Here is a 27,794-nt window from a genome sequence, read left to right as displayed (position 1 = left end):
TTAGATAGAAACAAACAAGAATTTTGTTGGCTCTAGCTTTTCTTTGTCTCCGTGTTTGCGTATTGCATCTCTTTTACCCCCCACCCCCCCCCCCCCCCCTTATAGGCCTAAAATAAACGAACGAATAAGCGTATTGATATCAACAGGAAAGCTTCAGAAATCCGTCTCCGAAACCATAGCAATGACCCCTTGGTGGGTCACTGAACGTGAATGTCACATGACCAATCTATTTTGTCATGTGATCTCGCCAGATTAGGTCATGTCATCACGATCACGGGGTAATACAAATGCAATTTTTGCACTCCTTTTTAACGATGAATTTCTGCTTGCACTGATACTATTTTTGTCGAAAAGTGGCATTTTTACCGAAAATAAGTGGACAATTGAGTGTTTTTCAGCAGATTGGGAAGGGTAAGAAATACACTGATTGATGTTCATTAATCATTTAAAGAAAAATGCTGTGTCCCTGAGCTGTGAGTGTGAGTGTGAGTAGCCTGGAGGCGTCTGGGGAGGGAAAGACATATACTGTACGTATGGACTCCATACGTACAGTATATGTCTTTCCCTCCCCAGACGCCTCCAGGCTAAGTGTGAGAGGTTGCGATTGCGACTTTCGACAAGCCTGTGTCATGTTAACCCAGGGAGCTCCCGCCCTCGCAGTGGGCGGGATAGCCAGGCGGCTTCTAGAGAGTAAAAATCATTTACTAACGTAAGGTCACTCTCATGAAGCCAGGGCTTCCGTCATATACTTTTGTGTGTATGGCAGTGAGTCCAAACTTCGCGCGTGTCCATACTTCGCGGACGGTCATTACCTAAAAAACTAGCCAATATCCTTAAAATCTGACATCATCAACGTGAAAAGCGACCTAAAATTACCCTTCGGTGTAAGTTTCTTTAGGATGAGTTCAGTATTCATGAAAATATTGGCAAAAGATTGGCAAATTTGTCACCGTTAGCGCCCGTTTTGAAGAAATCTGATATTCTCAACAAGCATCACGATATCACCATTTTGCAAGCAGAAATCATCAAAAGTGTGAGTTAAATGTGGTACTAACCGATTCTATGGCATTTTGCCATCAATCTCATATAAATATGTCACTTTTTGAGCTTCAGTTTTTTTTTAAATTTCCACAAAAACTTTGGTCCGCGAAATAAGGTCACACTTTTTCTGAATGGTTTTCCAGCACAGCGCACATTCGCCGATCGGAATATAAATTTGAGATCGCGATACCGGCGAAACCCCTTGACCTACTTTACATTTTCGTCCATGATTTTATAGTTTACGATCTTGCCGTCAATGTGGTAACTATTTCTTGAATTGGTTTTGTATAAATTATGAATATTTTGTGAAAAAATTTAAGCCTGATGAATATTTTTGAAAAGTGCGCAAAGTTTGGACACCCCATCATACGTCTGTAACGTTGGCGAAGAACAATAGAAAACAAGATGGCGGCGTAAACATCGGGCAAGTCTCTTCCGTCTTTACACAATATTTCTCTCATTTTTTTGATGAATTCTTGTTATAAAATAACAACGAGAGCGTAGAAATGTCGGAAATGAAGTTTTATCCCATGTACATGATTTAGGGCTAGATCTTTTAGAAAGAAAGTAGAAATCTCGGGGGCGAAAGTTTCAGGTTTTTTGGTGGTACACACAAAAGTATATGACGGAAGCCCTGGCTTCATGAGAGTGACCTTACGTTAGTAAATGATTTTTACTCTCTAGAAGCCGCCTGGCTAGGGCGGGAGCCCAGGGGCTTACCGTGTATTTGACCATACTCACGGGACTAGGGTGATTTATGGTCTAAATATTTCTTTAAATGAATTGTGAAAACAGAAATTATGCACTTACCACGATTATATGGATGAAGGTCTAACGAATGGCACTTTCCTGACATCTGGGCACAGACTGGAATCTCAGAAAACGAAAAGTTATCTCCTTCTACTTCTAGTCTACCTAGCCAGGCGGCTTCTAGAGAGTAAAAATCATTTACTAACGTTAGGTTACTCTCATACGAAGCCAGGCCTTCTATCTCATAGACCCACACAATGGAAGCCAAAACCTGAAACTTTCACCCCGAGATTTCTACTTTCCTTCTAAAAGATCTAAAAGTTAGCTCTAAATCCTTTCATTTTGAAACGTTTGTTCTGTTCACTTTGTCGGTCTATAATTGAATACGGTATACCAGTCTGGCTACCCCATCAAAAAAACCACATATCCTCTCTTGAAGCAGTTCAACGTCGATTCACACGTTTCTGCTTTCCTTATGATCGGGCAAATTCACTATCCTATGATGAAAGATTACACAGCTTAGAACTCCCACCATTGTATAACAGACTGGTCTACCTATATCCTATCTACCGCCTTTGTTGTAAAATCGTTGTTTAGAACTTACGACATACCTACTCATATCTTACCCAGGCCAAGAACTCGGAACTCTCACAAGTTACTCTTCATCCATGAATTTGCACGATGTAATGCCCTTAAATTTTCTTGTTTCTTTTCTTTCCCCAGATTCTGGGAATCTATCCCTTCAGAGATCAGAGATCTTTGCCTTGGTGTATCTGTCACTCCTTTCCTTAATGCTCTACGTGAACACTTATTCTCCATGCCTCCAATTGAAAATGCGTTTTAATGAGACATGCAGAGTATTGTTTTCGTCTTGTCTCCGTTTAGACCTCTAATTTCTCTCTCTTTCTCCTTCTTCATTCGTCTTACTTTTCTCTGTTTTTCTCACTCTGTGCAGGCTAAATGGCCATGTATTTAGCCTTATATTCTTAGCTTAAATATTGTGCCCTTTTTTATGCATTTTGTTAATTACCGTACTGTTATGCAGTTATTTGCTCTTGTACTGTTCATAATGTTTATTCCTGTATGTTAGGTTATCAACTGTATTCATGGTAGTAGAATTTGCATTTTTGTATGTCATGCTTCGTCTCTTTTATTGCCTCTCTCTCTTTCTTTTCATTCTACCCCAGTTCTCTAAACTCTTTGTTCCCCATCCTCCTTCCCCTCCTCTTCTTTCTCTTCCTCTTCTTCTTTTCGTTCTTCTTCTCTCTCCCTCCCCACTTCTCTCTCTTTCTCTCTCTCTGAGTATTGTATACATGCATATGACAATTATTTTGATACTATATTTTACTGTTGTGTTACTTTGTAGCATGATCATTGTTGTCACGTTCGAGTATATTGCTTATTCTCTGCTTATGTAACATTGAAGTTCTCACAATATATGCAACTCCATCTCCATAGGCTTGACTATCCGATAATAACATAAAGTTGTTTATTTAAATACGTAAACACTTCATATTGACTGGATATTATAATTGCACATGGAAACAAACACTCTTTATTATTAAGTTCTTTGTTTTATTAAGTAATGCATCTAAACATATATTGCCATTTTATCTGATTTTATTTTGTATATTTGTAAACCCCGACTAGTGAGGAGAGCTTCATAACAGAAACTAGTTTTTCTTTTAGTCATCCTCAGGCACTAGTCAGTGGTAATTTATTCCTCTTGTATATATTCTTATTGTCTTTTGCCTGGAAATAAAATAAATAAATAAATGTACATGGGATAAAACTTCATTTCCGACATTTCTACGCTCTCGTTGTTATTTTCAAAACAAGAATTCATCAAAAAAATGAAAAAATATTGTGAAAAGACGGAAGAGACTTGCCCGATGTTTACGCCGCCATCTTGTTTCTTATTGTACTTCCCCAAGCCAATGTTACGTTTTAAAAATAACAACGAGAGCGTAGAAATGTCGGAAATGAAGTTTTATCCCATGTACATGATTTAGAGCTAGATCTTTTAGAAGGGAAGTAGAAATCTCGGGGGTGAAAGTTTCAGGTTTTGCCTTCCATTGTGTGGGTCTATGAGATAGAAGGCCTGGCTTCGTATGAGAGTAACCTTACGTTAGTAAATGATTTTTACTCTCTAGAAGCCGCCTGGCTACTTCTACCCCCGTCTCGATCGGCCATTTTTGTTATGAATTGTAACAAAATGGCCGATCGAGACTGGGGTAGAAGGAGAGAACTTTTCGTTTTTTTGAGGTTGCAGTTTGTGCCCAGATGTCAGGAAACTGCCACTCGTTAGACCTTCATCCATATAATCGTGGTTAGTGCATAATTTCTGTTTTCACAATTCATTTGGAGAAATATTTAGACCATAAATCACCCTAGTCCCGTGAGTATGGTAAAATACACGGTAAGCGCGGGCGGGAGCTCCCTGGGTTAGTGTCATGTGTGTCTGTGCAGCTATACAGTGCCAGTGGAGCGGTGTGCGCGAAAATCTGAGATTGAGCTCGTCGCCGTCGGTTCGGTACAGCTGTTGTGAGCTGAGCCAGCCAGGCAGCGACACTGGCGCGGCTCTGACTTGCTGACAGCAGCGGCAGCGCGGCGCAGTCTCAGCTCAGACAGTGTATCCTATTAGTAATTACCAGACACCTTTATTTCAGTGCTTTAAAAATGACAAATAGAGGAAATACAATCAAGAAAAATTTGCACTTGCTATTCCAAATATGAAAATTATGAATATGAAAAAATTATTTTATATTTACCTACCGTTTTCTTTGCATCGCACTTGACGCATACCCCTCCACAAAAAACAGTTATTTTCGTGCGTGACAAATTACATCATGATTCCGGACGGGAAAATATATTCTTCATGATGTAAAAAAGAATTTGTGTGATTTTTTCTTCCTATATCATATGCATAAATTCTAAGTTTTTGTTTGCTTTTTTCATATCAAATCTGAGCAGATGTTTGTAATAAATTTGTGTTTGATAACTAATTTTATTTTTACTTGTTAGCTGCATGTTCCATGGCACTTTCCAATATCATGCTCGTTCGTATCGATGCGCTGTCGATCGATGGTCGACGGCTCTAATCGAATCACGGTAAACCTTGCGCACGGGTACCTTGAGAACTTGCCGTCGACGATCACCCACAATACACATCATTCGGCAAATCAGGCCCATTTTTCAGTCAGAAAATATATCAATTGTCAGTGCAAAAATATGTTATATATGATATTTTAAGCATTTTCTGTCATCTTATAGATAAATAAGGTAAAAGTTGGATTTTTTCGCCTTGTTTTTGCAATCTTGTTCTATATACTTCATGTATTGCTTTGTGAAATTGAATTGCGGAAGTCTTACGGTACGAAATTGTTTTCGTACGTAGTAATATGCGCGTCTGGAATCATGATAGTGTCCACTCATACAATGAACAAGGTTATGATATAACCTTGTTCTCAGTTACATCTCCATGTGTTGCAAAATAAGGGTAGCAATGTTTGGCTTATTTTCTCTTTTTCTTTGAGACAAATGCTTGATTTTTTTACACTTTCTGTTTCCATTACAGCTATTCATCATATTACTTGGCTCTTAAGTAAATTTGATTCTTTAAATTATTTTTTCTTAATTAAAAATAGAGATTGAAAAATGAAAATTTTCTTACCATATTACTTTCCACCAATAGAGGGCGTACACAAAAATATGCCAAAAATTTAAGTTTTTGAGCGCTCTGGTGAATACAAAAATTATTCCCTGGTTACTAATGAAAAATAAATTGCAACTGTATGGAAATTAGTAATTTTGGTCACAAAAGTGACATTTTAATGATTTTTTAAAGTGTGTCCTGTGTACAGCATTGGCATACCATAGTCCTTCCTGTAGATTCCCCACAGGCAGGATGGTTGCAGTGAACAAGTGATAGTGTCCGGTAATAAAATACGTGACTATATATCTGTACATTCATATCATTATCATGTTGTGTATCAGCACATGCATTTAGTGGGTCAGGTAGGTAGGACAACAAAATTTAGAAAGCTCGTCATTTCCTGGGTGATATTTATCTTTATTATTTCTTCCCTTTCCCCACTCAAAAAGCAAAATTTAGGAGTAATCGAGGAGCGTAGATCCTGCAGTTAAGGCGTTGGTGGAGCTCCACCACTACGAGCCCAATGGCCGTCATTGCTCTAATGACGGAGGGGGTGCCGCGGAGACAGACAAAGTCTCAGCGGAGCATATCCCTGACAGAAATATAGACCTATTTATTGGTCTACTTGGAGAGTAACCTTACTAGGTGAATTATTTTTACTCTCCCAAATATCTCGAGGCTACTTCAAATCGCCCAATGTAATAAATATATTTTATACTTTCTATTCAAAAACAGATCTTTGGTTAGCCGTATTTAATCACCAAAGATGGAGGGTCGAGGGGAGTTTGGATACGGATCCATTGGAGAAAGAACAGACCAAGGTAAGTGAGGGGTCATGGTTTGGATGATGCTGCCGAGGTGATGACGGTAATGAGAATGATGATTACATGTATGATGATGATGATGACTGGGGATCCATGATGATAATGATGAAGATGAGGATGTTATTGTTGGTATTTAAATGATGCCGATGATGATGGTGATGATAACGATGATGATGATGACTGAGGGTAATGATACATTTTAAGATTTTTGGTAATGATGATGATGGTGGTGGTAGTGGTGATGATGATGATGATGATGATGATGATGGTGATGATGTTGATGATGATAATGATGATGATGATGATGTTGAGGATGATGATGATGATGAAAAGTGAAATGACAATGATGATGATGAAGGTGATGTTGGTGAAGATGATGGGCGTACAGTTGGGGGACCCAGGGCATGCCACCCCCCAAAAAAGAAAAGAAAATAAGGATAGAGAAAAGGATCTAGGGAAAAGGTGATTTACCTGGATTTTGAAAATATGTCATTGATGGCCTCCAACACCAGCTTTGACGCTGCCTTCACGCAGGCCTGCAATTTGGGTGTTGACACACTGTCACTGAGCGATGCATTGCTATACGGTACATGTAGGTCCAATCCACTTGACTATAGAGCTTCAGAGAGATTTTTTTGCAAGGCTTCAGCACAAGTAGGGGCGCCGTGGTCTAGTGGTTCTGACTCTCGCCTTTCAAACAGAGGGTCGTGGGTTCGAATCCTGGCCATGGCGTGTTTTCCTTCAGCAAGAAATTTATCCACACTGTGCTGCACTCGACCAAGGTGAGGTGAATGGGTACCCGACAGGATTATTTCCTTGAATGCACTGAGCGCCGGTGATGGTAGCTCGAGCTAAAGCCGGGATAATAATAGCAGCGCTTTGTATCCTCAGGCAAAAAGCGCTTTATAAATCCAGCTATTATTATTATAAAGATCATGCACATTAAGGAAGGCAAGGAATCTTTCTAAGATGGAATTTCCTTTGACGTAACATAGAAATGGACATCTGCTCTGTGTTAAAAGTAATATATGAACAGATAGAGTAATAGAAACAAAACACTGAGCAATTTCATCAAAATCTGAGTACCCCATTTTAATGCCGCCATTTATTCATTGAAATTGTTATACAACTATTTTTTTTTTGCTGTGTTTTCTTCTTTATGAAGTTAGATGTGAAATTCATAAACAGAACCAGTATTATCCATAATCCAGCCCCTTCCCCCTCCAAAAAGTGAAACTTTAAAAAATAGTTTTTTATACTGACAAATACAAGGTGTAAAGGCAAATATGACATGTGTATGTAGCTAATAAAGCATTTTGATTTAAAATATATACTGTAATAGCCTAGATCTCTATTAAGTCTAGCTGTTTGTTAAGTCCTACTGTAATGATCTATAACTAATTTACACAGAATTCGAACAAAGTATGTGAACTAATTGACAACTTGCCTCTCTGCTTTTATTCACACTCAGTTTGGTGGAAAAACCCATGTCTTCTTGACAGTGCCTTTTGCCACCTTGGGGTTGCCATGGTTCTGAAATTGTAATTCTAAGCAACTGTCATTTGCCGTGTGAATGCGCTTATGCGTATTTTGCGCAATAGAACCTCATCTACGCAACATAACGCCATATACATGTAGGGCAGTATCGTTTCGGATGGATTTTCTTCAAAATTATGTCTCATTTGGGCAAACGTTAAGAGTCTTGGCAGTACTCCCAATACCCTCCGTCACTTGCTTTGCCCATTATTTAAAATCCATATACACTGTATAAGAAATGTTTACTATGTATTGTAGTGATCATTTTCCTTACAATTGTGTTGTTTTCTTCAGAATATACACCAACATTGTGCAAAATTTTTTTGGGGGAATGCTTTAGCTTTTGTAGGGGTCGTGGTCTGGTGGTTATAACTCGTCTTTCAATCTCAGGGACATGGGTTCGATTCCCATGGCATGTTTTCCTTGAGCAAGAAATTTACCCACATTGTGCTGCACTCAACCCAGGTGAGATGAATGGGTACCCGGTAGGAAGAAATTCCGTGAATGCTTGAGCACCTGTATAGGCAGTGCAGCTAAAATCAGGGTACCAGCGCTTTGTATACTCAGGCAAAAAGCGCTATTATGATTTAGCTTTTTTTTTTGGGGGGGGGGGGCTTGAGTCTCCAAAGCTTCCTCCCCCCCCCCATGCCTTGCCTGTCTGTGCTTGATAAAAGTTGTTTTTCTCTGAGAAGGTAATATGTTTTCATTTCTAAAGTGTGAAGTTGTTCCTTTTTTCCATTGCAGTTCCTGGGGACTTTACATCACTCATGAATACATGCAGCGGCAGTATATTCAAAATAAATAGCAATAGTAAGTACGGTACTCAAATACTCCATGAATCCTTAATCTTGTTCAGTTGTTCTGATCAACCTCGTGCAGGTGCATGAATTAGATGTAGTTTTTAAGGTCTTTGTATACTCTAGCTTGAAAAATGATAGAATTACTAGTATATGTATTGAGTGAGCTTAAATGTTATCATTCCCACTTTTCCTGAAAAAATGAAAAATTGTTATCATTCCCACTTTTCCTGAAAAAAAATCATCATGAATATATGTATTTATAATTGAGTGAGCTTATATGTAAATGTTATCATTCCCACTTTTCCTGAAACCATATAGACCTACATGTACATATTAGGTCCATGATTACACATAACAAATTATTGCTTGTAAAGAAACAAATAAATTCTCACTTATCAAATAAGAAGGCAATCATGCTTTAGATTTTTGAAATTTTCTATAATTAGAATTTTACAATAATTGAACTACAATAGAATACTGAGAAGTTACATCATCAACTCACTCATTTATTTATGAGTTTGTACATTGTTATAAATATGTAACACCTAAATAATGCAAAATATATGTAAACATTGTGATGAAATACCCTACCTACTGTAATCCTTTTTTCTTCATCTGTTACAACATTTTCATGCTTGTTTGATTTTACTTAATCCATCATATGACTGTTCATTTCTTCTTGAAGTAACTTTTAAAAGAACAAGCCAACCCTAACAAAATCCCTGTAGGCACAAATCACACATACAAAATGCATGAAATTTCATCAAAATCGGATTTGAAATAGAATAGAAAAGGTATGACATTTTCAAGTTTTTGTTACATTTCCACAAAACAATGTTAAATACATGGTACATAAAAAGGAGATGAGTCGTCAATGATGTAATGTACTTACATGTCAATTTTCCATTTTATCAGTCTGAAATATTTCAATTTATTTGTAATTGGGAAGCTCTTGATCAAATCAATGCACAGAGGTATCAAGCCATGTCTTGGATATTTTGAAATTTAAAATTTTCATCTTTGCATCCTGCTTTGGTTGTAAAGTTCTGTAAATTAGTCTTAAAGTAGAATTTGTTCTGGAAGACTACTTTAATGTAAAACTATGAAACTTTGTATCAATTCTGTTAGTGTACTACAGTTGCACAAACAGTACATGTACTGTGCAGTCATTGTGTAATCTGGCTTTCATTTGGAATGGTTTCAGTTTCAGTAATTCAATAACAGATGGAATTAACTGGATTTATTCATATTCTCTCACCCTCAGAACTCACTTAATTTAAAACAAACAAACAAAACAATTAGGTATAATTTGTGACAGTATGTACAATCTGGTCCTCTTTGCCAATTCACTTAGAATTTTCAAAACCAAGCCATTACTTCATTTATTTGTTATATTAGAACAATCTTTAACTGTGACCCCCCCCCCGAAAAAAAGAAAATCATGAATGAATAAATCAGACTACATAGAGATGTGCGAGAGTTCATCTTTATTAAAGGGGAATCCAACATAGAGGAAAGTTATTTCAAGAGAAAATAAAAAGGAAACTTCAGAGAAGATAGGTGAAAGTTGAAAAAAATTGGACGAAATACATGAAAGTTATGAATTTTTACAAAGTTGTTAAAAGCAATAAACCCTATATTTATGTGTACATATGGCGACTTCAAATTGGCCACAGAGGTGATTTCATTGTGAGGTAGGGTAGAAGGACAAATCTTCAATTCACTTATACACAACAATAATTAAAATCTTATTTTTGTTATAGTTTTACTCAGCAGCCCAAATTCATACAAGAAGTTAAAACCAGTCATGGTTCAAACCTCTTAAATTTAGACTGCAGTTTAAATTTAGACCTTGGTTTCTAAAAGAAACCATCGTTTGTGACTCAGAGAGGGGGGTCTAAACCCCAGGGGGGTTCAAACCATGGTTCTTTTTTAATCCGGGCCAGTATGTTATTCTGTTTCATCAGGATGTGCATGTGTAACGATTTGTTATCAATGCTATGAGTTTATTATGGCCCCTAGGGAAGGGCTTAAAAGGAGAAAACCATATTAATCCCTGATTATAATCTCCATTGTACATTACATGACAAATGGGAGAATTGTCAACCACTTGTCACAATCTTTTCATCGAGTTGCCAATTCAAAATTTATAGTCTCATTTAAAAAAAAAAAAATTCCTACATTTTGTTTTCCTTGTCCAATTTCCTTAACTCTTCACATTCTTTTGTTCTTTTGTTTATTACCCCCCCCCCCCTTCGGAAAATTTGTGTTAATACTGAGGATTGCTTCCCCATTTTTAAAGCATGCAGTGTTGCCTATTGGCCAAATTACAATGATTTGCATCAAAATGCTTGATAGAAAATAGCACATATCAAAACAAAAAATGGTTTGAATTTTTGTTACAACTGTAAATGTACAGACCTGTACTATTTGAATGGACATCTTCTTTAAAATAAAAGTAAAATAGAAGTATTTCAGTACATTGTAAACACAACTTTTAATAATTATTGGACTCTTTTATTAAGACAAGATATATTTTTTTAGGTACATGTACATTGTAGCTTGAAGAATCAGATATTGTTCAAACCTTGCATACGGACTCTCAATGTTTACTGTTTTATTTTACAGTATCGGCACTCGAAAAAGCTATCAGGCAGATTGGTACACAGAGTGATAGCAATGCTCTCAGAGGGAAAATGTAAGTATATTGAAAAACAAAGCCTATAATATATACACAGGTCTTTATATAGTGAGCTATAATTGTCTTTCATACATGTATATGGAAGTCAGTATTATTCAGAGCTCCCTTTACTGCGGGGTCTCTTAAAATCTGGACTGTTTTGTTAACATTTTGAAGTGAATTGTTCCTTGATTTTAATGTACTTTTATTGATATTTTTTAATTTCTTTTATGTTTTTTTTTTATATTGTTCTATGATCCTAATGAAATTAGATTGAGCTGCTGTCTGATTGTTTGGCACTGCATGATGTACCCCTCCACCTTTTGACAAAATTTGGCATTAATTGTGTCCCCCCCCCCCCCCCCCGGCTCTGAATGAGCCTGAATGATGTATGATGTTGCCCTTCCTTTTTTCTTTTTCTTTTTTTAAATAATAAATTTGTTTTGATTGCTCATATTTTTTATAGCAATTTTGTCCTTTTTTGGAGTGATTGTATAAAAATTGAATCCTTATAAAATATGTAAATCCATCCCAACCTCTAATATATGAAACAGGTACATGTATATTAACATACATGTGTAACATACATGTAGGTAGTACAGTATGCGTATGTTGTCTTCTTCCTTTGAAAGCGACCTTGGTGGAATCTCTCAAGGTTTCCTATATTAAAATCTATGCATAATTCATAGCTGCTGGTATTCCTGCAAAAAAAATGAAAGAAAAGAAAAAGCCATCTATTCTACCTGGACAAAGTTTGTTATTTTACTGTTGAAAATTGATGACAAATTATGCATGAACAAATTGCGAGGTAACACCTTTTCTGCAGTTGCGGATGCATGCAGGGGGCACAAGTGTTGCATGCGCATTGCGCCCGACTGCCCATTGATACTGCACTATTGAATGTAGCTAAATCTGTGAATAGAATTACATATATCATTCTGCGCCCCCTCTGTTTTCAAATTCACTATTTTGTGCCCCCTCAGTTTTCAAATTTCAAAATCCTGGATCCTCCACTAAATATTTTGGTTGGTGTATAATAAAGCTCTTTATAACACACTGTTCAAAACTTGCCAATTTGTACTTGTACAATATGCCCTTTTAAAAAAAATGGCTAGAAAATGTAAATTTTGTCTATTCAGATCTAGTACATGAAATGGCAAAACGGTGATTTTGTCAATTTTGCACACCTTTGCTCACTTAGTGTGCATGGCTAATCACTGACTCGAGCCACCCAACACTAAAAATGTTTAGAAAAATGATGTCGGGCTTTTGCCATTTTCGTAACATATTCATTGGGCATCCTGCCGTCTGCCGACAATTCTTTATTTTGTCTGCTTCTAGTTTGTTTCTGCATATTGGTATGTTGTATTCTTTGTTATACTCAAGACTGTATTTCAAGGTATACTATGAATATCTACTCTAGGTGAGGTTCTCTCAAATTTCAGAATGAACAGTAGTGGATCCAGGATTTTCAAGTATAAGTGGAGCAGATGACAATTTTCCAATTTTCTAAGATTTTGCCGTATTAAATATGTTATTGGGCAGTGCACCTCTTGTGCCCCCCCCCCCCCTCCCCCACCTGGATCTGCCAAGGATAAATTTTTATTTTATAGATTGAATTTTTGTAATGAAACTGTAAGATTAAATTAAAAAAAACCAGCTAATTTTCTCGAATTCTCTTTTTCTGCCGGGGCTAGACTCGATAAGCTCTGCTTTTCTAGCCCTGGTCACATTATTTACCTATGTATTTCAATTTTGTTATATGTTTTTCACTTTTATATGTATATAGAACAATTTCTTCTTTCTTTTTTAATTTTGTGATTTTCTGTAATATTATGTATGGTTTTTAATGTGAAATAAATAAAATGAAATTTCCCCTCTAGGTGGAGACCAGGGGATGTGGTTTAGGGAACTTTTTGCTTTAATTTCAATTGCGTGCAGTATACAAGTCATCAGTGCATTGGTCAGATCATGCGCACAGGACGCGCACTAGGGCGTATCCATCAATCAAATCATGCGTAAAATAATATATGCCCGTGGGCATTCTCTTTGTCACAAAATCTTTGTGAAACAGCCTCCAGCACATTACTGTAGCATCTCACATCCGCTGTCATTGGCGCCAGATAGACGAGGCTCTATCCCTTTAATAGTTGAATGCCAAACAGGGCTCAGCAACGCCCATCTTTTAACGTCTTTTGGTCTGAGGCGGCCGGGGTTTGAACTCTCGACCTCCCGGTTGTGAGACGGACGCTCTTCCAACTGAGCCAACACTAAGGTTGTACTTGTTCATGTATTGTACATGTTCAGTTTTTCCTGGCATGTACATGTACATGTAGGTATGTACATAGCTACATAGTACACTTTATATGACACCTAGATAGATCCTTGTGATTTGATTGGTTGTTTGATATCGTTCATTCAGCCCATTTTGCAATGACGTCAACCGTGCAATTTTGGATCCATTCATCGTGCAATTTTGGATCCATACAATTTTTGTCCATTGCACTCGTGCACCAAGACTGCAGCTGGGCAATTCCATGGTAACGGAATTACTAATCAGAGAATTTTGGCTGTTATTTTTGCTCACAGCATCCAGATATCTCAATGTTTTCAAATTTTCTGAACTTAATACTATGCATGGCCACTTGTGCTATATTCTGAACCAAGATTTTTATAAAACCCCTCACACGTTCAGATGTGAACGACGGATATGTGCTATGGTAACGGAATTACCAGAGAAATGAGTCTCTTTTTAACCCAAAGTTTAGTTAAAGTTTCTCTGAAATCTACAACACACTAGCTCCAAGTTAATGTCTGATTCAATTCATTATAATGTCAAGTTTATTTTGAAAGTAATTTATTCACAAATATCATCAACAAATTTACATGATTGGTCTTTCTTTCGGGGAAGTACATGGTAACGGAATTACACATAATGGTAACGGAATTACGTCTCTGACATTTGTGAAGGAAAATGTTCTTTTTAGGCATTTATGACTGAAGAAATGCCTCAATAAAGCTTGTTTATATATTCTTCTCTAATATTTAACACAAACTAAGTACTTTATGTCTATAATGTCAAATAAAATACAAGTATATAGCATGTAATAAGTGGCTCTACCATAAATAAACAGAATTTTACAAAATATTAGGGGTCAGTGGTACTTAAATTTTAGTTCATTTTCAACTTCAGGGGTATTAGGACTTGATAGCCAATTTTTGCCTCCTGGACTGATGAAAAGAATTATGCAAAGGCCAAAAATCATCACCAATACTCATGGTAACGGAATTACATGGACTACAGCAAAACATGTACACATCAGGAATTTTACAAAAACTGAGGTCAGCATGTGATCAGATCTGCATATTCAGTCGAAATATTGTGTAGATGGTAGTTTAAGATATTCCAAAGTCTTTAAATATTGAAAAGAAACATAGCTTTACATACAATTGCCATCTTAAAACAGTTAAACTGAAAACTTTCTATTTGTTTGTTCAATAAATGTACTGAAAACAAGAAATGCTCATTATAGGGTTGATATTCACATTTTGAAAGAATGTTGTGGACAACTAAGCAATAAATTGGTTCTTAATTAGTGCACCAATTAATCTAATTTACTTTAAAGATAACTTACGATTCATTTGCTGTCTATACATGTGTATGGCTCACTGAGGACTGCAAATATAGCAGAACTGAGTATAAAGTCAATATCATCTTCCGGACAGATGTATTTCCCAGATGTGACACTAAGAAACTGCAGTGATTTTATGATCATATGTCATATTCATGACATGAGGTGGTTTTCTTTAAAAATAGGCCATGATTTTTTATTTGATCTCTACCCAAAAATTTACCTTTCATATAAAATATGAAAATTTATCTGAGATGAATTTTTATCTTCCGTATCTAAATATATGTGACAAAGCAGTGCCTAGGAGGTAGAGATGTTAATCGCGTATCCAACCATTTCATCACAGATGATGTGCCTGCGCCAATGTTCCTTTGAAGAAGAAAAAAAGAACTTCAAATTGGATGGAGGCTATTCTCTCTATCCATTTTCAATTTCAGCAATATTTCTAGGTCAATTTGCTCAAAACTTTGAAAATAAAAATAAAAGAAAAATAATGAATTATTTAATCATAAGAGTACTACTCTAACATTATTCTTGAAGATTAAAAAAATATTTCAAATAATTCTATTGGCTAATATTGTCTTTGAAATTAAATGAGGTAGGAAATAATGTGAAATTGACTTCTAAAATAAAGTATTGTTCATTTTTTTCAATTAAATCCCTGTAAGCACATAATTCTATTGATGCAATCTCACTCATTTGCCAAACCTCATGGCAGAAAGGCTTTTCATTGGTTGAATGAGATGAGTGCTATAAAAAAAAGCCTTTCTCATTGGAAATTGCTTCATAAATAGGCATGTGTCACAGAGATAAAACAAAGATAAAATTGTTATTAGAATATCATTTCGGAAAGAACTTATTTTATTTTACCACTTATTAAATAGAGATAAAATATTTTATTTTATCTCCTAGGACAATGTATCTCAGAATACTACCACTGTCTCTTTGAAATTTCTTTCACAGCAGAATTCTGTACATTTCTACCTATTTCCAATTGAGTTTGTCTTCTGTTATGTTGCTGTTCTCAGATGTTTTGTTATTGATGATACTGTTGGTCTCAATATTATCACCATCCTCTCCTTAAAGGAGTGTTCATTCTGTGTATCATCCTTAATACTTGAAGGGTCATCGTTGTTGCTCACTTACTCCATCCCTGAAGCACTGATTATTGGATGATGCTGACTCTGCATGTTTCTGAACATCCATTGCATAGGAGTGGAGAATAGTATTGGTTTGGTGCTAATTAAGACACATTGAATATCTTTGTCAAAATCTGCTATACTTTTGCAATGTCATCTGTATCAAGATTTAGTATGATGTTTTTGGCATGTGGCCTTTGCAACATCTGCAAATTATGGATCTCACTTCAACCTTTTCCACTTATTACTTTTTACTGCTCGCTACACTGTTCGCCAATGCCAGAGTCTGGTCCCTCACCATGGCTTGTTGCAAAAGAATTTCCAATCTTCCGTTGCAAGGAGAGTTACACAGAATATATTGCTTAAATTATTCGGCAGTACCATCTGAAAAATATAGCCACTTCTTTAAAGCATAGAACTACTCCCAGCCATCCAAGAATTTTTTTTTAACTGAAAAGTTCACTACAGACTGCAGTGGATGAGTTGATCAGAGGCACAAAAGAATTAAATGCCATTCTTTTCCAAGGCACACACAGTGAGCATGGTCACCTCATGATGGTGCGTCCAGTATTTTGGATCTCATTAGAACTGGTTCTTGGCAGTGCCATTTTTGGCAAAATCAATCTGGATGACAATTTTGTTTAGATTTTCCTGCATATTATAATCATTTTCTACTCCTCCCCCAAGAAGTGATTGTCCATTTATCATTTATAAGGCATTCACCTACATTGTATTCTCCATCAATATACTTTATTAATGCCAATGTACATTATCTTGCCTTAATTCTGAATGTATACTAAATGGGAGCTTGCTGTCAAGTAATTGTATAATCTCATCCTGATTTGGAGTGTAATTACTAATCAGAAGGCTTTTAATGTTCACAACTATGTACTACAGCTCAGATATCAACATGTAAATGGAACAAAATGGGCTAACGCACACCCCTTCAAAGATATGGTAATGGTAATTCCGTTACCATGTAATTCCGTTACCAGAGTTACAGCAGAATTAGAAATGATATTTCAAAAAAATGTTGCTAAGTCTTTAGTAAGTCACATGAAATCAGAGAATTCAGAACTATATAAAATTCAAGTAAGGATTTAGTTCATAGGAAAAACTTTTTCAGTTTTATGGTAACGGAATTACATCCATTTTGTAGTAGATTGCAAAATTTTCTCTGCGAAATTTGAAAATACCCATGATAAAGACGTTTGCTACTGGTAATTATTACACCTTCACACGCAAAATTAGATGATTTTGAACAAAAAATGTCAAACATTTTTTTAGTTATCAAATTTATTCAAAATAATGTAAAATATATTTTCTATAATTGAAAATGGTCATCAAATTCAAAAGATTATTCAGCAAAAACCGTAAAAGATATTTGAAAAAGATTTTCAGTACCTTAAAATATAAGGTTTTGTGTAAAAAGGACAGTCACATTCAGATCCATATTATTAATTTTGAAATTTACTGTTTTTACCCTCTCCCATGTGGAATTGCCCAGCTGCAGGCACCAGCAGTGCGCATTTTGTAATGACGTAACAATCAACAGACTGAACTCGCACTGCATGAGCATGTTTTGCATCAAATTCATGAATTTCATATGAAAAAAAAAATGTTTACATGTAGGTGTCATATAAACCAAATAATGAATGTTTTTTCATTCGTGCAATGGACAGAATGCTTCATTCGGTGAAATCTGAAATAATGATCCATTCAACTCGGCTACGCCTCGTTGAATGGATCATTTCATCTTTCACCTCATGAAGCATTCTGTCCATTGCACACATAAACATTCATTATTTGTATAACATATATCTATTGTACCTGCACCTTTTAAAATTACTCTTTAAATAGGACAAAGTTATTCTGTGGACTTTTAGCCAATCCATGCAATATAAACATGTAGCATTTTAATACATTTGTTATTCTTTCTCTTTCATTATAGCCAGCAAATGTTAACTCAAACAAATGCCTATATCACTCAAACCAAACAATGTATGTCACAACTCGGTCACACATCCAGAACATTGGAAAAGGTAATGGTGCAATAACAGAATTCTTTTCATATTTTGGGGTTACTGTAATACATATCCATCTGTTTGGCTGTACATGTACTATAATGAATTCACTAGAATGCAGGCAAAATTTATTTATTTGTTTTTTATTTTGGGGGGCTGCTTTTCTTAACTTAATGCCTAAATCTGCAGCATTGGATATTATCAAATGGATAAGCTTAACATTGCACTATGAATGGGGGTTTTCCAGGGCTTTTAGAGGTTCCAGGGCTCTTTTTAGCGTTTCGGGGACGAAATTGCCCTGAGTCCTGTGTAATTTTTTCCCTGCCAGAATGTTCACACAATGACATTATTTGTTGTAAATCTAGAATCTGTAATTTTAAAGATCAACTAGCAGCACTTGTTAGTGGATCATCCACTTCAATATTATTTCTATAGGTATATGACTAACAGGTTTCTTTGTTCATTTTTTTTTTAATGTACATGATATGCATAGTGTAATTATTGTATATTTGCATAATGTAGAATCTGAATATACAATGAATTAGTGAAGGACCATTTCCTACATGTAGGTCGTTACATACATGTTTGTAAGTTTTGGTCACAAACTTAATTTTGAAAGAAACAGGGAATTTGAAAATGTTGATCGTAAATGCACTGAAGGATCAGTTACATTCTGTAAGAGAACCATCCTTCCCTAATCAGAAATTAACTCTGGATAGCCCCAAGAGTTAAACATACACTACACTGTACTTTAAGGTCTGGTCCCACTGGCCGACGGACAAAAAACATATTCATAACGGATACAGCGGACAAGGAAAATTTCCGGGTGGCTCCATCCGTTTTCATCCGCTCCAGACAATGAACAAAATGGGCAAACAATGAAATCACAGTGGACGGATGCTCGATGGATACAGAGCGTATGAAACACGTACCGTATGTGAAGAGCACACAACGGATAGCGTTCTCCAATGGATGGCAAGATTCTTTTCCGTTGCATCCATATGTGCAGTGGGACCAAGCCTTTAATCGCTGATGTAGTGGTTTTGGATAGGATACTATTGAAGGCACTTTCAATCAGTCTAGCTAGGAAGTGATTGAAATCCAAACCAATAGTTGACCCAATTCTCAACCATTGTGATCATATATTGTCTGTTGACCAGGGGGCAATGAGAGTTCAATGGGTAGAACCATAATAGTCTCATACTATACAAGTTGGTCTAATTCATGTTGTTATTAATATTGCTGAACTTATTGCTTTTCTATTTATTTATTTATTTTTTGGGGGTAGAATCAAATAGACTATGAAGAAGTAAAATTTACAGTTAAACCAAGTGGACATGACATTAATATGAAGCTCTTTGTTTTATTGTAAAATCAGATAGAATATTATCAATAAAAATCATTCCCATGATCAACCCTATTAATATGGGGCCTTGATCAGTATAAGATTCTGATTGAATTTTTTCTCCAAGTTGCATCACAAATTTTATTATTTTATAAAACTAATATAAAAGTCTTCTTTTCTTTTTCTTTTTTTACTTCATAACAGCAAAAGAGAATTCAGTTTGAAAGGATAGCCAATGATTTTCATGATACGGTACAGAGATATGGCAGTGTACAAAAGGTAAGAACATACTACATGTATTATCATCATTATATTATTATTATTAGTAGTAGTAGTAGTGGAAGTAGTAGTAGTAGTGGTGGTGGTGGTGGTGGTGGTGTTGTTGTTCTTGTTATTATTATATGTGACATGCCACCCCAAAACCAACAATTCGTCACCAGGAAAGTTTCTCTGTAAATAGCAAAAATTTTGTCTTCAAAATGTGAAAATTAAGAAAGTGACATTATCTTAAAGAATAAATCTTTATATTCTAAAACCTACCCGATTGGAATTACAGTCAATATTCCCACACGGTTGAACATTTATCTCCTGTTGTAAAGCTGTATTGTTTTATCAACCAAAGTTGGACTGCAATGAAGTGATTAGTGGATTTGTTATTGTGATAAAACCTCATATGCATCTCTTTTTGTCCCCTTTGTTATCAACAGAGAGTGGCCAACAAGATGAGATCAAGTCCGAGTGTTCGACCGCAGAGTCAGAGCCAAGGGGTATGTATGGTAGATTGATGTGGCATGTTTCATTGTATGTAAAGGGGCTATTACGCCCAGATGGTTAATAGTCAGCATATGCCATCATACTGTACGTATGACAAGCCATATTTTCATTTTTATCCTCTAGGATTAGTAGAATTTAATGTTTGCCCCCAAATTAGTCTTGAATCAAGTTTCTTAATGTACTCCAGATTGTTGATTCCTTTCTCTTGGTTTTAATTCCAGTCTTGAGGCTTTTTGCGAATTTCCTTTACACGAGAAACATCTGTGATTTCGTCTTTCTTCAACTCTTTATTTGGATCAATCTCGTCCATTTATACTAAAGAACTTTTTGCATGCATGAAAATTATTTTTATCGAGATGTATATCAAAAGATAATTTACAAATCGCCTTAACCTGATTTTGTTGCGCATGTAGACAATGGGGTTTGGAGCGCAGGGGGAGGACTACGATCAGAAGGCGCCGCTTTTATCGGCAGAGGAGGAGGAACGGAAGAGACAGATGCAGATTCAGATGCAGCAGCAAGATGCGGCCATAGACTACGATCTCACGTTGATACAAGAGAGGGAAGAACAGATCAGACAAATTGAGGTATGGTGAAGGGGTAAATTCGCTGATTGGTCGACGCCCGCTCTGTCTCCTTTCTGTTTCGTCTCATGCCATATGGGACCCGTTTCATAAAGAGTTACATCTGTTGTAACTATGGCAAATACCATGGTAACAAGGCTCCAATCCAAGCAGCCAATCAAAATCAAGGTTACCATGGTAGTTGCCATTATGGCAAAGTTACAACAGTTGCAACTCTTTATGAAATGGTCTAATACTAGATCGTCTGTAACTTCTTTACCTACCCACTAATTGGTGTTATTGCCATCAGCCCATTTACCAATTCGTATAATTTCCAAGTAGGCTATGCTTGTAGGGGTGTTGTGGTCTAGTGGCGTCTCTCAATCCGAGGGACATTGGTTCAATTCCCAGCCGTGGCGTGTTTTCCTTCAGCAAGAAATTTACCCACATTGTGCTGCACTCAACCCAGGCGAGGTATAAATGGGTACTGACAGGAAGTGATTCCTCAAAAACCCCTGAGCACCAGAATAGGGAGACTACATGTACATGTAGCTTAGCTGGGGTAATATAGGAGTGCCTTAATTGAGCACCTAACAAGGTGGATACTTGCGCTATACACATCCCATATCATTTTTGGTATTGCCCATTTCACCTTATATTCACTTGGTCAATCACCACTCTGTCTAACGCCACTCAAGTCTATATCTGATGAAATGAGCTGTTTAGGATACAAATTTCCATTTGGCAAAGTGCGAATAATACCTAAAACCAGTGGAAATTGGACCACCCGGGCATTAGTCTACATGTATATGGGAATTGGAGTAAGTTGGCACATGATGGTGATATTTTGTTTATTACCGAGACGTGGGTGGGTTAACTTTTACTTAAGTAGATGATGTAGTGATTGGGGAGTGTACTCCACCTGGTTACACATTCAGATGTTCTCGAATCTCAGGTACTCGTGGAGGGTGTATCGGTGCATTGTTCAAAATGAAGAAGAACGATGTATTCACTTTAATGTGAACATACATCTGACTCCAGCGTCAGATGTTAGAGCACCAAATCTTTCTTGACTTAAAAAACGAGTTGAAACTAATAACACTAAAAAAATTCCTTTTTTCCTCTCTTTTTCATGTGTTTAATCGTAGTTATCTTGTTATTTCCTAGGCAACAATGTTAGATGTGAATGAGATATTCAAGGACCTGAGTATGATGGTGTCAGAGCAAGGAGAGATGATTGGTAAGCAACGCATGTCCTTGTTTCACAAGAATTCGTGTCATACAAAAACTAGATCTAGTCATCTGCACCTTTTCTATTTTTCAAATTCGCTCAATAATGAAAAATGCCCATTGAACATACATTAATAGAGCTAGATCTAAGAAACTTGACATCTGCACCCCATTTATTTTCAAATTGCAAAATAAAAACAAACATGTAGATGGTAGAAGTACACAAAAAAAATTTCATGTATTCGGTTCAGGCAAAAATATGATGATCATTTTGGGAGTTTTATTTTTCACAACCTACCCCTTTAAGTCCGGAACATTGAATAACCTTTAAAGGTATTGTTTAACTTTGTGAGCAGCCGATTTAAAAAATTCTCAAACCAAGATGAAACATGTGTACAAGTGCATGTATTAGAACTAATAAACCCCGAAAACAACCATTATTGAGAATGAAAAGCTAAAACTACAAGGCAAACCCCGATTTTGTAAATAGGCGTCTTATAGACGCCTAAATAGTACACATAAGTGTATGGGATGAAATTAAGATGGTGTTTTCGGTCACTTTATATTTCAATTTTTGAAGCACTAAATAATTATTTTCGAACGCAATTTTTTCTGGGCTTCATTTTTGTAACATATCACAGACACAGGTGACAAGTGTGACCTTCTAGCTCAGATTTTTAAAAAGTCAAACCAATGTTAACCAATCACTTTAACATTGCTGTCAATGGGGAGTTTTCCAGGCCTCTTTTATATTTTCCAGGTCTCTTTTGAGTATTTGGGGGTGAAATCGCCTTGAGCCCCCTTGTCATTTTTTCTTCTGATTGTCTTGAATGCTGAGTGTGTACGTAATCTCTCTTTCCTTTGTCAGATTCCATTGAAGCCAACGTAGATAGGGCGGGAGATAATGTAGAAGAAGGAACGAAACAACTAGCCACAGCCAGCAAATACCAGGTAAACAATCGAAATTCTAATTGCATCCGCGCCCCATTGCATAAGATTTACTGTTATGGTTACTTTGCCATCCAATGGTAACTGCCATGGTAGCACCAATTAAATCATCAGCCAATCAATATCAAGGATTCCACGCAAGTTACCATTGGATGGCAAAGTTACCATAATGCTATTTTTTATGCAACAGGGTCCTGTTTTCCACCTCGTTTGCATCTGTTTGTCCACATCCATTTGTTTGATAGTGCAATACCAATGCTAGCTACAGTCAGACATGCAAAACCAACTCCTGGGGGCTGTTTCACAAAAAGATAAGTGTGACTTAACCCGTTGACTACCGAATACTTGCAATTCCCATAGGTTTTGTACAGAGAATAACTGGTTCCAGTAGTCAACGGGTTAAAATCGCACTAAAATTCCCAATTGTGTGCAGTGTAAAAAGCATCATCGCATTGATCTCATCATGCTATAGAGGACACGCACTACTGTGTATTAATCATTAAGATTGCACGTTACTGTAAGTCATACTTGATTCGTTGTGAACCCCCCCCCCCCCCCCTCTTAGATTGACTGAAGCTTTTACACTGTTTCGAATGGTATACCATCAGTTGATTCTGAGTAGGTTAAGTTTGTGTGTGATAGTTGTATCATCATTTAGGCCAATTTTATTCAAATTTCAGACCTTGAAAAGTACATGTATGGGAGTTGATACTTTAAACAGACCAGTTATTAAAAATATGGAAAGAAAACCATTATGAATTTTTATGAGTTTTGATATCTATATGAATATCCAATTCACAATTTACTTTAGCACCATTTGGCAAGGCATTAATGCACACTTTGTTACTCTTCACCAAGGATGATAAAGGGTACCCGATACTACATGTATACAAACAAAAGCCTATTTAGTATGTCTAGCAAATGAGTTTGGAAACTTGTTGGTATGCTCCCCAGGGAATGGAGAAAGTGCATACATTGTGTGTAGACAATTCAGGATCTGGAGCCTTAAAGCACAGAGAGACACCGTTCTCATGGATTAACCCTAAAATGGCCGGGGGGGGGGTTGAATCAACACCCCCCTCAACATTTTCTGTGATTATTCCGCCGCGCGAAATTTTTTGACCGCGCCACTCGCAGAGTTTATACTTTTAAGTCTCGCGCATCTTTTGAGACCAAATTTGCGACGCTCGGGTACGCGGTTCCGAAATTACGCAACATTTTGTAAGTGCATGTCAGACCAAAAATTGTTCCAAAACGTGATTTTGTGTACAAAGTCAATGCAAATTGAGTTTTCTCATCTTATTCATAAAGATATGATTATTTTTACTTTAAACAGCTGAAAGCAATTGATTTTAGCATAATTATGCTTCAAAAAGGTTGTGCAATAAATCTGGTGAAAAAAACAAAGAAAAACAAAAGGTTGAAAAACAAGGAAATACATAAGAAATTCATAAAACAATAAAATACATAAGAAATTAATTTCCAAACCGAAGTTTTTTTCAATTACCATTGTTAACAATGCTACAAAGAATATTTTTACCAAAAATTAGCATTCTAGGAGCTTTATTTAGTGAATTAGAGCAAAAAGTATGATTTATGCATAAATTAGCATAATTATTTCATATAAAATAACATCTCATTATTTTGGAAAATTTTACCATACAGCCTTGTAGATTACATCGCACACTACCAGCGTGCAAATTTTTGCGGCGCTCGCGCGATCGGCGGCCGAGATCTCATCAACCCCCCCGGCCACAGAACAGCCAAAAAAGCCCGGCCTAGTTAGGGTTAAGCACTATACAAAACGAGCTCATTATTGTTATTTTGTCTCAGAAAGGTTGGGAGCTTTGAATTCATGAAAAACTTTTGATTTCATTATTTCATTGGCGTAATGATAAAAGGATTTAAGCGTACAAATCACATTTCTCAAGGTTACATGTAGGTAGAAAGTTCTCAACATTTGAGTATACTGTATATTTTGCGTAGTGCACCCTTGAGCTACCACCCTTCTTAGCTAGCCACACACTGGCAGCAATTGAAAATCAAGCACTCCTGCAAGCTACTGGCTTCCTGTAAGCCAGGCGATAATTCCTTCTGTCTGCTTGAGCTTGTGCAAACCATGCCTGAACGTCACATATGTCCTGCTTAAAGTTTTGTTGCATATTTTCATATCATGTTTATGTCTTTGTTTGTCTCCATCTCCATCTCTCCACAGAAAAAGGCTCGAAAGAAGATGTGCTGTATATTCATGATCCTCGCGATCTGTGCCATCGTCCTTGCTCTCATCCTTTATTTCAGTCTTAGATGATGAGATGTGTCCCATGTTTTCATGTATCACTGTACAGTCGAGTATCACTTATCATTCTTATATGGGCGTACTAATGCTGCCTTCGCGTTGTGGCAAAGTTCTGTAGGTCTTACTCGATACGAAATTCAGATTATTCAAAGAATATTGCAAGTTTTACCAGGGCCCACTGAAGATACAAAAAAGCGTAGCAATTGATTTGGATTATTTTGCGATTGATCATACACAATCAGAATCATAGGAATCGGCTTCATGATCAATTGCTTAACTTCATGTCTAGGTGCCCTGACCATGATGAACACAGATCAGGGGGCCGTTTCATAAAGCTGTTCGTGCGTTAAGAGCGACTTTAAGAACGACTGGTGATCCTTTCTTGGGGTAAATAATATACATAAAAACCTTCATTGGCGAGGGTTTTGCGCGTAAGAAAGGATCACCAGTCGTTCGTAAAGTCGCTCTTAACTTACGAACAGCTTTATGAAACACCCACCAGGTTACAAAAAAATCAAATAAGTATTGCCTAAATATTAAGATTACCGACAACTTGTGGTAAGTTCTGCTTAGTTATACACATACACTAAAAGTCAAATAAATAATTATCGCAGTTACCCCTAAAAGATGATGGAGTACCAGTCACAATTCTTTGACTCACTATTACCTGTTTCGGCCAGAGAACAATAGAATCAGTGGACCAAATCTATTGTTCTCTAGTTGAAACAGGTAATAGTGATTCAAAGAATGGTGACTGGTACTGTAACTACTAGTGCAGGTTTCAATTGTTTAAAAGTTACTATCATGGTAACTTTACCATCCATTGTTATTAAATTACCATGGTGATGATCCATTGTTGTGGTTGATTGGACCAATCACAACTCATTGCAAGACGGGGCCCTGGGCAGTTGCAAGAAAACTTATGATCAATTTCAAATCTATTTGGCATCCCTAAATCGTTCGTTTGTATAGCAATTAACTGCAAATGATTTGTGATCTGCTCCTCGCCACAAGGAATACAAACCGATTCACTAGAGCTATAAAGTTGATCTCTCAATTATGGAATTGCAACAGAAATTTGTAATTAATTGCAATCGATTTCAAAACAAAACTTCATATATGTAGTCCACATCGTCTTTGACCTGCAAACTGCTTTCTGATGTGATGTTGTATTTTCTTAGAGTAACTTTCTATGTCTACATATTGACTTTGGAATATCATTCTTAAGTCATGCATTCCATGGTATTTATTATGTGCATTCGTCCCATTTTATACACCAACAGTTGATATTCGGTGTGTGTCTTTGCGATGCAAAAATTTGTTAAAAGATTTATTGCCTTATTTTCCATACTTTCTCACATTTATTTTTCAGAAAAAGGCAAGACGGACAATGTTCTGTATCTTCTGTATATTGGGTGTAGTAGCTGCAATAGTGATCATTGTTGTTGTTGTAATCTTGAAGTAATTTTAGAAGAAATACACTTATTTTAAAGAAAAACACGATCCTGAAAATGTAAGTCTTAACTAGGATTTATTTTCAATTGGTCTACTGCCAACGCGTCCGATTGCCAACTCGTCTACTATCATTTGGTCTACCATCAGTTCGTCCACTATCCACATGGTCTAATTGCCATTTCGTCCACTCACCATTTCGCCTAATAACCAGCTGGTCCATAGCCATTTGGTCCATATTACATTTGGTCTAATTGGACAAAAGCCCTGTTTTAATAGACAGTGCCCTGGCAGCGGGCGGGTAGAAAAGGGGGGGGGGGGGGAATTCCTCAATGAGGCGATAAAACCACAGGTGGTAGCCTCCATGCTCCGTCTTAACAGACACTCACTTAAAATCCTACCCAGGTAGGTTTCCATGGTAATGAATGCCCCCCTCCTCTTCCAAAAAGAGACAGACAGAAGGAGAGCAAAAGGAAGGAAAGTGGGAGAAGTATTAAGAATTAAGGGAAGAGGGGGAAAAGGATAGAGGAAAAACGAAAAAGTGAAGGAAAAGAAAGGAAGGGGAGAGGGGAAAGGAAAGAGGGATGAGAAAAAGAGAAGGAAAAGAAAGGAAGGGAGGGTGAGAAAGAAAAAAGAGAAAAATAGAACAAAGACATGAAAGGGAGAGGGGAAAGAAAAGAGAAGGGAAAGGGAGAGAGAGAAGAAATGGCAAAGGAGAGGGGAGTAAGTGAGAAAAAGAAGAGCGGACGAAAATTAGGGAAAGAAAAGGGGAGTGAAAAGGAAGGGAAGAAGAGAGGAAGGGAAGAGGAGATGAGGAGGAAAAAAGAATTAAGGAAAAGGGAGATATGAAATAAAAAAAGAAAAGATAAAAAAGGGAGAGAGAATGGAAAGGAGAAAAGAAAGAAAAAAGGGGTAAAAAGATATAGAGAAATGAGAGAGGAGAGAAAAGGAAGGGGATAGAGAGAGAGAAGAATAAACATGCTCAAGAGAGAAGGGAAAGAAAAGGAGAAGGAAAATGAAGAGGGGAGAGGAATAGGGAGAAAAAAGGAGAAAGGAAAACAGACTGCACCCCGATCGCGTCTTAACAGAACATGCGTCCAGGCGT

General features: G+C 36.7%; 1 protein-coding gene across 4 annotated transcripts; it reads left to right on the top strand.

Annotated features, from left to right (window-relative positions):
* The first annotated feature begins 199 nt into the window (after positions 1 to 199).
* LOC129279865 (syntaxin-12-like) lies at positions 200 to 27,357 on the top strand. Of its 4 annotated transcripts, none has more exons than XM_054915929.2 (11): positions 200 to 411; positions 6,182 to 6,267; positions 8,551 to 8,616; positions 11,235 to 11,304; positions 18,009 to 18,099; positions 19,631 to 19,705; positions 20,134 to 20,193; positions 20,614 to 20,787; positions 21,931 to 22,003; positions 22,862 to 22,944; positions 26,610 to 27,357. In XM_054915929.2, exons 2-11 carry the CDS (start codon positions 6,213 to 6,215, stop codon positions 26,700 to 26,702), a joined length of 840 nt encoding a protein of 279 aa, XP_054771904.2. In that variant the 5' UTR covers positions 200 to 411; positions 6,182 to 6,212; the 3' UTR covers positions 26,703 to 27,357. The 4 variants fall into 4 exon arrangements, with proteins under 4 accessions (XP_054771904.2, XP_054771905.2, XP_063967859.1 ...); XM_054915930.2 differs by having other exon boundaries at positions 25,157 to 27,357; XM_064111789.1 differs by having other exon boundaries at positions 206 to 278.
* The last annotated feature ends 437 nt before the right edge of the window (positions 27,358 to 27,794 follow it).

This window comes from Lytechinus pictus, chromosome 17 (assembly GCF_037042905.1).
Source record: "Lytechinus pictus isolate F3 Inbred chromosome 17, Lp3.0, whole genome shotgun sequence".
In the NCBI taxonomy this organism is placed as follows: domain Eukaryota; kingdom Metazoa; phylum Echinodermata; class Echinoidea; order Temnopleuroida; family Toxopneustidae; genus Lytechinus; species Lytechinus pictus.
This window is presented reverse-complemented; position numbering and strand designations above follow the sequence as displayed.